At 35.5% G+C, this 12,825-nt stretch overlaps 2 protein-coding genes across 5 annotated transcripts; one reads left to right on the top strand and one right to left on the bottom strand.

The window, feature by feature from the left end:
- Positions 1 to 1,026: 1,026 nt before the first annotated feature.
- LOC143445740 (uncharacterized) lies at positions 1,027 to 7,313 on the bottom strand. Of its 3 annotated transcripts, none has more exons than XM_076945043.1 (7): positions 4,740 to 7,313; positions 4,325 to 4,454; positions 2,871 to 3,876; positions 2,645 to 2,795; positions 2,329 to 2,400; positions 1,968 to 2,136; positions 1,027 to 1,870 (listed from the first exon to the last, which is right to left on the bottom strand). In XM_076945043.1, the coding sequence occupies exons 3-7, from the start codon at positions 2,928 to 2,930 to the stop codon at positions 1,759 to 1,761; spliced, it is 564 nt and encodes a 187-aa protein (XP_076801158.1). In that variant the 5' UTR covers positions 2,931 to 3,876; positions 4,325 to 4,454; positions 4,740 to 7,313; the 3' UTR covers positions 1,027 to 1,758. The 3 variants fall into 3 exon arrangements, with proteins under 3 accessions (XP_076801158.1, XP_076801157.1, XP_076801156.1); XM_076945042.1 differs by having other exon boundaries at positions 2,871 to 3,040; XM_076945041.1 differs by having other exon boundaries at positions 2,871 to 4,454.
- Positions 7,314 to 10,590: 3,277 nt separating this feature from the next.
- LOC143446695 (iron-sulfur cluster co-chaperone protein HscB-like) lies at positions 10,591 to 12,815 on the top strand. 2 transcript variants are annotated; one of them, XM_076946451.1, is made up of 6 exons: positions 10,591 to 10,831; positions 11,004 to 11,199; positions 11,306 to 11,459; positions 11,630 to 11,771; positions 11,990 to 12,063; positions 12,335 to 12,815. In XM_076946451.1, the coding sequence occupies exons 1-6, from the start codon at positions 10,786 to 10,788 to the stop codon at positions 12,527 to 12,529; spliced, it is 807 nt and encodes a 268-aa protein (XP_076802566.1). In that variant the 5' UTR covers positions 10,591 to 10,785; the 3' UTR covers positions 12,530 to 12,815. The 2 variants fall into 2 exon arrangements, with proteins under 2 accessions (XP_076802566.1, XP_076802567.1); XM_076946452.1 differs by having other exon boundaries at positions 10,976 to 11,199.
- Positions 12,816 to 12,825: the final 10 nt, after the last annotated feature.

Genomic DNA, 12,825 nt, shown 5'->3' with positions numbered 1-12,825 from the left:
GATCTGTCCACAGCGCTAGCTTCTTGGGATTGGGTCTCTGCAAGAGAAGAGAAAAGAGCGTCAAGAGAAAAGAACGGCGGTAAAGGACGTGATGTGGTGTGTCACTAAGTTTTAAAGTTATAATTGCTGAAGCGATGCAATAAATAATAACAGTAGGTTGTAAGTCTTGCCAAGGTTTCTCTTTTGATATTTTATTAAAATACAGATTTAATAAAAAAAAACTAACCATTTGAGAAAATTTTCTTTTCGTTAAACTTATTCATAATTTTAATAGTTGGCAAAACCGGCAAAAAGATCTAAAAATGCGTTTTATTGATCTTGTTTTACCATGTGAACCAGAAAGAGGATCAAAATGTCATACAACAAAAGGGTTATAGGCTACTTTTATAAACACATGTTGAGTGTTAATAAGCATTTTAAATTCCGACATGATATTGTTGGAGATATTTATGACAAACTTGAATTTTATAGCCTTGCAGCGATTGAGCTCGCCTACCTCTTCAATAATATCAGGTCATAATATCATATCATACGACAGAAGAGATTATTACGATGAAATGTGTTCGACCAACACGTCAATAAGAGATAAGAGCTTTCAACTTATATTGCATAGAATTTTCATTGTTAGGTTGCGTCCTTTTTAAAGTGGTTAATTTAACCTTCCTAAAAAGGTGTGAGTAACATTTTGAAGTTTACATCACGATCTTCTGTTTTTAATGTGGCCACATCAAAATTAGCATGCGACCAACTTATCAAAGAAACCTCTTATCATGTTACGTCCATTTGTATTCGTCACTTCATTGACTTTTAACGTAATCGTTTACAAGTTTGACTCGTTTAGGCTACATATCAAAGTTTTGCACATATTGCAACTACTTTTTAGTGAAAGTGTCACGAAAAGTGATATTGAACCCCCATATTACTATGGAATTTTGTTAAATTAAGTTAAACGTTAATGTTAAATTAAGCCTTAATAGAAAATCAATGTACCAAAATACAGCAGTGAGTCATTATCACTAAAAATGCTTTGATTCAGCACAGTATATTTTCCGAAAGCGCAGTCAAAAAGTGAAAAGCAAAATTATGAAAATATTGAAGACGGTGAAATAGGTAAAAAAACAACAAACAATTTTAACGAATGTTAACTTTATACAATGACGAAAATGCGGACATAAATAAAGGATGAGGTGCTAAAATGGAATGAATGATCGCAACTTACGTTAATAATAAAAGACTATAAAAGAGGCACACTACAAATCTAACTGTACAAATAAGGAAAATTAGCGAAAAGTAACTATCCGCTCACCAATACGTGTGTGATATAATTATATACTGTACAGTATATTAGCACAATAGGTTGGTCAGAAGAAATCATTGCACCGTTGTACGGCAATGTAAAAATAACAAACATTACCAAAACGAAACTGCCAAATGATGTACTGTATTTTACGGACCATAAGGCGCACCGGGCTATAAGGCGCATTGTCAATAAATTGCTTTGATTAGTTTTTTGTTCATACATAAGGCGTATCGGACTATAAGGGCATATGGCTATAAGGCACATGTGTTACCGTATAAAGCTCATTAAAATACGTTGTGAGCATGCGCATACGCATTATGATCCATACATTAGGCGCACCGGCTTATAAGGCGCACGATCAATCTATGAGGAGAAAAAAGGATTTAAAGTGCGCCTTATGTTCCGTATAATACGGGAATTTTTACTCGTTATACATATAACACTGAATCACGAACAAATTACCAATCTACTGTTCTATGTGTTGGTTCAGCAAAGTGCAAATGTTCCTCATTTTCACATTCTTCCGTTGTCACCAAAAGAACTAAATTGTTTTCTGCCAGCTCCAAATTGCTATAAAGAGCAACAAGAATAACAGAAAGCGCAATGCGTAAAATTTGCAATGTAATCCCTTTATGCATGCAAAGATTACAGAAATCCCATCACTTACCCCCTTTTCATAATTATAATATTTTCTTGCTCATCTATAATTTTCTGGCAATCGACTGGACCATAACTGCCAGGATTTCGAAAGGGGATTCCACAAGGCATTCCAGTGATGCTGAACTCGTTAATTTTAGCATACGGCATACGTCCATTGGATTTGTGCATTGTCTCACCTGTAAAGCACCAGAGCAAAGATACCAAGGCATGCACAAACACAACTTAATATAATTAAGATAAAACAATTAGCATCAATTCTATTGTATTACATTCTATTGCTTGGAAAAATACGCAACACTAATAATAAAATTTTTTATTTCACACCGTTAGGCTAAAGAAAGACAATTTGTTGTCATAAAAAGACTTACAATATTTCTTATTAAAAATTTTTCGAACTTTCATTTGCAATTCGGTGTTTTTTTGTCTTGAAGTACTGCAAGCTGTATACAAATATATAGCATACGTTACTTGTAATGAAAATTTTTTCATACTTTATGATTAACGTGATTAATAATGACACTAATATCATTCAGGTTCATATGCAAAAAAAATCTTCAATGAGTTAAAGTTAAAAAATAAGTGCTATAAAAGTTCCTTTTAATATATGCTTGCAGTAAATGTAACTGTAGTTAATCATGTTCTTACAAATGTTTAGAAATATCACAGTAAATTACATAAAATTACCTTTTCCGCCATGTAAAATCTCAATAAAGCCACTTTGAACACTTGGCTCCAAGAAATATGGCCTTACATCCCTGCTTCCAAATGCATTGAATGTATCGTTAACAAATGCCATTCCACCAACCGCCACACCAATTTCTTCAAGTTCACCACACTAAAACAGGAACAAGTTACCTTTGTTTCGTGTACAGCACGGTTACACCATAGTATAATATGAACAGCAACATACAGCTTGAATTATTCGAGCAATTGCATTTTGTCTAAGTTTTTTTTTCATATTTCCATCCATTTCAGTTGGTGGTATGGAACTTTCAGAATTGAAGGTCTTTGCTTTCTCTTTCCAAACTTGTTTCGTTTGCTTCGGAAGTTCTCTCCACCTGCTACCCCAGAGTTTGAAATCTTGAAAAACAGCAATTAAAAATTAGTACAGAACATTTGAAAGCTTTATAAAAAAATGAACATAAATTGAAAGTAAGGAACACTGAAAACAGGCAAGACCTTACTTCATGCAAAACACTTTGATAACTTGTCTAAACTAGTACTTTCATTGTTCAGCTGTTAACATAGTGAAACCTTCATTTATGTAAATTTTGAAGTTGAGTAGAAGCTTACACCTCTTAAGATTTAACAGCGTCAATCAATGTTAACATCTTCGATATCTAAGGCTTTCTAATAACCAACATAACAGTAAACACATTTTTGGAAATTCATTACACACGTATCATGTGAGGTCACAAATAGCATGCACTTCAAGTCATGCATCATTCATTATGTATCATGCTCTTCACTAATCCAACTAACACTGTGACACAAGTTTCACAATCAAACCGAGAAAAAAAAATTACGACATGCAAATTTAGTAACGAACACAGTAAGCATGAAATCAATGAATGCAATTTATCGGGTGAAAAACAATGAAAATTATTTTCAGTGAGAACTACATTTGTGCATTTAACGACATAATGCTAATGACTCAATGAAGCAAGCGATCAATTAAGCAAACCAGCCAGAATATCAGACCTTGTACATATCTTAAATGAAACACATGTGATGCTGTCTAGAAGCTTCTCCCTTGAAAATTTGGGAAGAAATCATGCAACTGTATTAAAAATACCAATATTCTGTTTCTTAATGGAAGAACAAAATAGATTGTAGCCTGTGATTCTTCGTTTTCGAAAAGGTTTAACTTTTTGAACCCTTCGCCTTATTGATGCATTGTAATTGTAAATCCAGCGCTAAAACACAGCAGTTGTCAAAACGCTAGTAAACAAGCGGCAAAAGTATTTAGTAGTGGCAGTTTAACATACCATCATACAAGAGATCTGAGAAAGGGACAAACTTTAATCATTTTGTAAGATCATGCAATAAACATGCAATAACTACTTTAAGTTGGAGAGTTGTCCCGGACAAGGAACAGAGCTTTTTGTCAGCCAACAAGATTATTTTGGCGAAGACAACTGTTGCAATCTTTGAACTTAAAGTACGTAATGGCATCTTTCAACCAGAGTTCTATCATAATAGCCTACTTCATGCGGAAATTACAGCATAGAGTTACAGTAATGAACTGTAACTTGTTTGTAAAGCAGGGAGTGCAGTTCTACAGCTTGCGGTAATACTGAAAGAGCTGATAACTATAGCAAGTATGAATTATGGCAAATAAAACTTTAATCTACGATGAATAACCTTGATTTGGTTTTTACTTAAACCAGTATTAATGGTTGCTTCATTGAGGTGCTCTGACTTTGCAGTTCTCATACCTTTTGTTTCCCACAAAGATATAAGCATATCCCGCTGGCTTTGTGAAATGTCCTTACTGAACAATGCAAATCAAATCATTAATAAGTGAGACACAAAAATTTTTTTTTTTAAATTGAAAACACAGCTTGTCTGTATCTACACGAAATATCTTACGTCCATCTGGACGGCAATTCAGAATAGCGTTTTATTAACACTTTTAGTGACTTGCATGCAAATAAACAGAGTGACATGAAAAAAATGCCATACTATTACTAACATTTACTTATTTATGACCAAAGATCGAATTAAATATACAACAGATATATACATATAAGTTAGCTATTATACATGAAGAACTAACCGAGATCTTCTAGTGCTTGCCATGTTACTCAGAAAAGAGCAAATAGTACGACAAAATTTTAACAATTTTACAAAAATTAAAACATGCAATAAACTAAACTGTTTGGATAAAAATTAGTTTTGTAAGAAGTAATCACCACTCAATATGAATTAAGAATAGAACATACACACATAAAGATAGTTGTCCTAATAAATAATATAACTTAGGGCACATGTTGCATTAAAAGCAAACGCTCAACACTAAAGTCTTACAGATGTCAAAAATTTACTGTGCACAGATATGATTTTCTTGGTGCTTGGTAATCAACAGTAAGCGCCATGTTCCAACTGCAACTCCTTTTCAAATCATAAAGGCTTCAAAGATTATCAAGAAGTTTGGCCAACCCTTTTATGTATATGGTACACGTAAGTCTTTTCCTACAGCACTATAGTATTACAATATCACAATGTTCTTTAGGCTAATAGCTTATATGCACATACTTTGATGTGAATTAAACACTTAATCTGTGAGGTCATTGTCTGTCTCAGCAAAACCAAGTTATGGGCATTGATGCTATAAAAATGTAAAAATATAAGCGATAGTAGCTGTGACATGAAATGACAAATGTTCCAAATCAATTTACTTGATATTTGTTTGTAATAAGCGATTGTTTTTCGGAGTAAATAGCCATTTATCTGCACAACTTCTTTGACCAGATTTTTGTTTAAATAGGCCATTCTTAAATGCAGTTGAGAATAAATTGCCAGCATTACTGTTCAAAGTGGATGGCTTTTAAGAGGTGGCAAGTTGTTTACAAGCACTTTTAAGAGGATGTTTTAACTAAAATCCATTATATCATATATATTGTAGTAACCGGTGCCCTTCAAAAACTTTGCTAATCGTAACTTTCTTAATTGAAATGTTTGGTCTGAAAAGCATACAAAGTAGGTGGCTTCAGGAAGAAATTGAGTTTTATTTTGAAAACATTACACCAAAATGAAGTGCTGTTTTCAATCCTCGCAGAAAAGCAATCGTTTAGACAACAACAACCTATTATTTGTCGTAATTTTGATGGCAGCCACTTGAGATGGTTGCTTTCGCATGGACTAAGATTCAAATCAAGAGCACTAGAGCCAAAGTACACATTTCAGTAATAACTCTAAACATTCTCTTGGAAAGGTAGAACAAATCTTACTGACACTTTTTAGTCGGAGGTAGTGGTATATTTTGAAATAATTACAAGAATATGTAAAACAGATAATAAAAAAGTCAAGACAGGCTTCAGAATTTCATGGTCCCAAACTAGGGTAAAGTTGGTACAACAACAACAACAAAGGTCAGTAAAGGGGTACACATGAAAAAACGTTTCCAAATTAAACAACTTCATGCATTATGTATTTACTTCCAAGTGAAGTTTCTCCCAAAATAACCAAGTTTCAGTCATTCACAATGTGCATCAAACAGAAGATTTCAGCTGGCAAACAATGTTTGGTGGTGGATAATGTTGCATTCCAAACAAATTAAAAAATTTAAATAGTTTTAATTTAAGAATTTAAAATACGAAATCAAATCAAAATATTTTACTGTTGACAATAATTATTACCATCAAAAAAACTCTGCATAATCTAACAAAACCTTCTTTTGTCTTAAGTTAAAAAGCAATGAAGCACATTCAAAAGTAATCAATTTCGCTAAGCGCAGCATCTTACATCGATTAGCAGAAAAATTCTCGGACAGCAGTTTTTGCCACAGCGTGTGCTCTGACTTACTCTGACTGCTGGTTGGTCACTATGTTTTGTTGTTTCTCTTTAAATTATTTTCTCCTAATCTCACTTGATGCCACTACTAACAGCATGATCTGCATATCAACAAGCACTTCCCAGATGTCTGCGTTGATGCCTGTCCTTTTTGGGTACGTTTGAAAACATCCCTGATGTGTAGTGCGGTACGAACTACACAGTATCGCTTAGTGGCTTGTTTACCATAGAAGGTCTTGAAGTATATCAGCATTCTTGCTGTGACTCACATGACTGAGTAAGCGCAAACAATGTCAACAGAGCAAGTTATGTATGCTGAGCGAGTCCCCAGCAGATATGGACCTTGCCTCATGACACATGACTGTGATAATGACAGCATCTTTGCCAATAGACTAATTGTTCTTAATGAATGGAGATAAATAATTTATAATTAATTACCCATCACAGTTGAGCCAAGTGGTGAGTGAACTTAAATAACGACCCACCAAGAGATCGGGTACTCGGCCAAAAATTGGGAAACAGTGAGCTGACCCTTGGCCAATGCATATATCCAAAATTGGAGAATAAAGCTACCAATGAGTGTTAGCATCCATTTACCCTAACACCAAGGTAGCAAAACGTGAGCTTAAAGCTAACATCAACAGCTCACCTTGTGACACCTTGCAGAAAATTTAAATCTTTGGTCAAAAAATGACTAACGGGCATTGGGCACCAAATCTACACTGTTATAGTAAACAGCGTCCTGTGACTGGATGTAGACCTATAGAACCCCACAGCATGACAATTTTTCTGTTTTTGTGAGCATTGAACCTGCTGGGCTTCAGTGCGATAGAGTCACTCTTTACCTTGCACATTATGAATCGGAGCCACTCTGATTGCTCCTCCCAAAACTATTTGCCTCAGCAAAAAAGCAAGCCGGATAAATAAAATCAAGATACCCATTGCTCACTGGCTCTACACTGCTAAGGATGGCGTGGGGGACTTAATTGCCTGCTATCTGGAGATGGTTGTTTCTGTTCAACCCTGTAAAAATAGGGAATGGCAAACAGTGTAACTTGTGAACGTAGCACAAAGAAGATTGCAAAATAAAGATTACAACATATCCAGCTATTGTATCCCCATGTTCCCCATGGAATACATAGTCATCAATTTTTGGATGGCAGCATTACCCAGTTGTTACTTGACTCAAGCTCAAACATCTAGTTTGTGTTGCCAAATAACATCTTGCTCAGAGGAAGCAGGCTGATGGTAAAACAGGGATATTTTTACACAAGACATTTATTTTCTAGAGGCCGTTTATTATCATTTTTAATTTGTAATAATCTGCAAACTCATGAATGCATATAATCGACAAATAGCACTCTTTGAGAACGATTGAAACCTTCGTTTATCGAAAGTCAAGACAAATTAAATGATTGCCTTTTGCTTATGATCTGCATATCAGATGGATTTCCTTTTTGAAATACTACAATGTTAAGTTGTTCATTCACTCCACTCAGGATTTCGAAGTTCTCTGACAATCACACAAGATCACTGTACTCTGCAAGCTCGTTATGTAAGAAAGCAGCAATGTTGAGTAGTAGCCAGCTTTGTAGCCGAATGGTTAGAGCTGGCAATTAGGCAGTGTTCACTACCCAGTAGCACTACCATTGTTATGCCCTTGGGGTATTACCAATGCTTGCTCCAGTTCAGTGCTTCTGATAAACATACCTAAATTCAAGCAATAAAAAACATATGTGTATCATTCCGAACTTGCTTAAGAGCTAGCCAGATAAGTGGGGCTGGAGCAATTAAAGATTACCACAAAGGTTAATGGAAGCGAACTAAAATGACATATGAAGTTATACTTCTATCCTAGCCGCCAAATAAAGAAAACCATGTTGATTGCTGTGAAACGCTTTGACCTTATGCCACAGCAGTGGTATGCCACCTGTATATAATTGATGCAATCACACCAGCTTGAATGCAAAACTATTTCAACCTGATGCTGAATAAAAGCACCATGCAATTACCAAAATTCAATTTAATACATTGCATGAGCACTGCAAACCCGAAAAAGTGACTTTTGGCTACTAGAGTACCGGTCTATCGTTGGCTGGATTGCCAGTTCAAACACCATTGTGCATTGCACTGTGCAACAATTAAGCAGTCTTTAGAACTTGCTTGGATCGTACCGTACGATGACCAGCCACAGCAGTTCGACTGGATTACTTATTCGACCTATCGCTCGGTTGGATTACTCATTCCAACACGATTAACCTTCCAACAATTATTTTAAGAGATGGAAATATTCTTTTTAGCCCATACGAATGGGTAATCCGTGCGTTCTTTTTTCCCTTTCCTATGGGCTAATCCTTGACGAAGCGGGTGATTTCAGACCGAAAACGCTGCAAGTAATTTTCTGTTGTCGCTTGTTAGTAATGGGAAAATGACAAACGTAATTTACCACACCGAAAATCGAATCCAGCCTACCATATCGAAGTTATTCTTGCTTGGTTTGCCAAGTTTTTTTTTATGGGTTTTTCCTTTGTTTTTACCATTTAACTTATTTTTTGTCATTGTCTGTGGTGTGGAGGAACGAAAAATAAGTGTCTTGTCAGTGCATAAGTGCACAACCAAATGACGTCACAATTTGCGTAGCAATGGTCTAGTTACTAGACCATTAGTATACTAGACTCTAGTACTGTATATAAATGCATTACGCGGTTGTGCACTTCTGCACTAGACCCAAAAATAAAATGCGAACCATCCTTACAAGGGGCCTAGCGTGATAAAGTTAACCACCGTGTCAGCAAACAACCAGAGGTAAAATGCAGCTAAACCTATGGGCTTAAAACGAGCAAGAATAGAAAAACCCACTTCATAAAAACGAATAAGGGTTATCATTGCTGCTGAACCCAACTGTTAAAGTGTTTGTAGGCCTTAGGTCTGTAGGTTGGATCCACATTAAGACACTCAGACATTTTTCCCAAGCGTATTTTACTCCTGTTGAACTTAACCACACAAGTGTGTTGGGTTGGTATTCTGGGGCATTATAGTTACCATTTGAACGTTTTGAGCCTTCCTTGCCTGGAATGTAGAGTATGGTAGTTTTTGCTGATATCTCGGCTGTGCAGAAGAAAATTGTCAGTGTGCGAGGAAGCAATCCATTTGCACTTCGACTCGTGGCCCAAACCTGACCGGTGTTTGTGGTAGACAAGGTGCAACCTTTTACAATAGAAATCAGAGTAAAATTTAGTGTCGATTTGTATAGGTGTGCAGTACTGTTTCAGCCACAAAATATCGAGTGTGCTCTTGTTCATGGGTTGTTTTTGAGTGTAGTTCTTTTTTATTATATTATGCTATAAGGTGTGCTATAATAGTGAAACACATGTGTGAAAAGTAGCCTAAGTTAGCTTAGGAAATGTAATCTATACAATTTTATACACTCTAGGTTCATAGCTTATAGTCTAGGCTATAGCAAAAACCTCAAGCGGGTGAAATTTTCAATATGTTCAAATGATAGTTTGGAGGTTTTGGTGATGCTGTCATTCGGGAAACAATTTTTATGTCGAAGGATTATCTTTGGTAGTTACAGATTCAGTGGTCGGTATGCATTTGACCCATACGACGTACTTGGCATCAGTAGAAGCGCTGATGAGTCAACGATTAAAAATGCTTACATCAAACTGGCTAAAACATATCATCCTGACAGAAATCCTGACAATGCCGAGGCCAAAGAGAAATTTATAAAGATTCAAAATGCATATCGTGCCATCATGGAGACTTTAGTGAAAGAAGAACAAGATGATGGGAGTAGATCGGGAATGCCATACTCATTTACCATTTCTCCGCTTGGAGTAGAAAACCATCCTCCACCGACAACTTATGAAAGAACTGACGTGAAAAATATCTTGAAGATAAGTTTGGTATTTACAATGTTCATGATAGCGTCAATGATACAAAAATTCCGAGGCAAGTCTCCTGCAGAAAGTGTTGATGAAGAAGAAAAGTTTGAAGCAGATGTTGAAGATTATCGTAGATACCTTAATTATCAGCAGCAGCGTACAAAAAAGATCGATAAAGCTGGACAAGATTTAAGTACTGCTGTAACTTCAATTTTTGTTGGTAGATGAAACTAGAACATAATATATTTAAAAAATTTGTTTTCGCTTTCATGTAGGATTTGTCATACGGCACGTTCTGTTTATTGTATCATACTTGAAGTTAGAAGACATTTTATTTTGCTTCATTGTGTTATTTTATTAACTGTATTTTGAATCTACCTAGTAAGTTAAAATATAACACATATAGGTTAAACATTCTGTAATATGAATAATATTAGAAGCCTTGTCAATGCCGTCCAACCAGCAATAGGTCAGTATGCTTTAAACAAGTTAAAACTATTGTACAGTTATTGATAATGTGTTGCAGTTACGTAACTTATGATTCCTCTACTTATCTTCATAGTACTTTCATAGTTTTGTGTTTCTGTTATTATACAAGTAGAAGTTTCCATAGGTTAATGATGGAACAACATAATGTAAAGGTTGTCTGGCAGCAAGAGCCTTGTCCCACACATGCAGAAGGATCTCTGTTGTTTATGAAAGGGCTTCAGCTCAGCAAAATGTCTGTACATGCAATCTGCCAATGCACGTTTCTTATCGTAACTTTTCCGATGCACCGTTAACCAATTTTGATGATGCAAAGGCTGCGAGATTAGGAGGGAACTGCTGGAATTGCGGGTGATTGCTTGTTAAAAATCTAGCTGAAAACGAAGTCGAATGCGTTTCTAGTGTCAGTAAAACCTTGTTTAGAGTATGATACACATAATGCATTGTGTTTTTTTAGGAAATTGGTGGATGGATTATCTAAATTTTTCTGTCTTTCGTGTGGATCAGTTCTTCCAGTGAATGATTCTGAGAATTATTTCACGTTACTTGACACTAAAAGAGATTTTAAAGTTTCTTTGTCTGAGCTACAAAAAAAGTTTATAAATTTTCAGGTTCAATCTGTATGATACATAAAATATGTGAAATGGACTGTATTAGCATTAATTGTACATTTATAGATTGGAATGGGTCGTGTAATAATTATGAATTAACTGTCAACATTCCTTACAAGGAACAAAGTGTTCATTAAGAGATTTTTATCATTGTGTATTGCTTTCTGCAGCGCCTGCTCCACCCTGACAAATTTTCGGTAAAGTCTGCCCTGGAGCGAGAAATATCAGAAAACAATTCGTCACTGCTCAATAAGGCTTATTTTACTCTGTTGAAGTCACTAAATCGAGGCATTTACATGCTTGAGTTAGAAGGTATTACTGGTTAGTTGTTGTATAAGTGGGATCTAGACTGGTTTTACTTCCTGTATACATCAGGATCGAGTATTGTGAGATTATTATGCCATGATGTCTTACCATTCAGGCCTTCTTACTGGCATTGGTATTTCACAAGATGCAAAAAGTTATAATCCCAGTTATGATCTTTGCTATGCTGTAAACCCATATAAGTTTCAACCAATTTTGCTCATCAGGTATTTTCATGGGTGAAAACGTAAGTGCAGATGACCCGGAATTTTTAATGGAGATTATGGACCTGAACGAAAGGGTAAATTTATCTTTGTCATTGCTGAGATATGTTTTGTATAAATTAACACCTTCCCACGTGCCACAGTATCAAATGCAATAGAAAGACAACTATTAAAGCTCATCAGATCAATACAGAAGGCGCCTATTAGATTACTTCAAGTTGTCCAAAACGTTTGAAACTGAGAATACTTTTTATGAATGTTAAGTTACTTCTGGTCACCTGAAAATGAAATGTCAAGTTGTAGATGACACCGGTACGTTTGATGATGATTAAGCGCATGTTTTGAAAGGTTGCTGATGCTGAATCTGTGGATGCACTGCGCGCAATTCGTAATGAAGTTTCCGCTTATGTCGGGACGCTTACCGACAAAATTTCGGATGCATTCGCCAATGACAATATCTCCGTAGCAAAAGCTTGCTTGATAAGTTTTAAGTATTACGACAACATTTTGGAAAAACTGAAAGAAAGATTACCTCCCTCTTAAAAGGTGATCCACATTGATTAAAGTGTATTAATTATATCGATAAAGTTGGTTGCACAACGTAAGCAACATATACTGTAGCTATGCAACATACGCTATCAAAGGAAAATAACGTAACACACATGTACTTTGTCACTTTTAACTTGAGATGTTTATCAATTTATTATTGTTTTCTTCTATTGTTGCACTTTCATATGCAATTGGCCTAGTGGGAAACATTGATCCAGATTTACGTTTTATTTCATTCACTGCATTTGATGAACACTTCATTAAAATCTTTCAATCACAACTGCCGTCGT

Source organism: Clavelina lepadiformis, chromosome 2 (assembly GCF_947623445.1).
Source record: "Clavelina lepadiformis chromosome 2, kaClaLepa1.1, whole genome shotgun sequence".
Taxonomy (NCBI): domain Eukaryota; kingdom Metazoa; phylum Chordata; class Ascidiacea; order Aplousobranchia; family Clavelinidae; genus Clavelina; species Clavelina lepadiformis.
The sequence above is the reverse complement of the archived record's forward strand: the minus strand, read 5'-3'. Positions and strand labels throughout refer to the sequence as shown.

Excerpts from the sequence above, each read along its gene's own strand:
- LOC143446695 (XM_076946451.1), top strand. The coding sequence starts at position 10,786 with ATGAATAATATTAGAAGCCTTGTCAATGCCGTCCAACCAGCAATAG. Across the intron at positions 11,200-11,305 it reads GGGAACTGCTGGAATTGCGG|GAAATTGGTGGATGGATTAT; the intron begins GTGATTGCTTGT and ends GTGTTTTTTTAG. Across the intron at positions 11,460-11,629 it reads AAAAGTTTATAAATTTTCAG|CGCCTGCTCCACCCTGACAA; the intron begins GTTCAATCTGTA and ends TGCTTTCTGCAG.
- LOC143445740 (XM_076945041.1), bottom strand. The coding sequence starts at position 2,930 with ATGGATGGAAATATGAAAAAAAAACTTAGACAAAATGCAATTGCTCGA. Across the intron at positions 2,796-2,870 it reads TTGCTCGAATAATTCAAGCT|TGTGGTGAACTTGAAGAAAT; the intron begins GTATGTTGCTGT and ends TTCCTGTTTTAG. Across the intron at positions 1,871-1,967 it reads ATTATAATTATGAAAAGGGG|CAATTTGGAGCTGGCAGAAA; the intron begins GTAAGTGATGGG and ends TGCTCTTTATAG.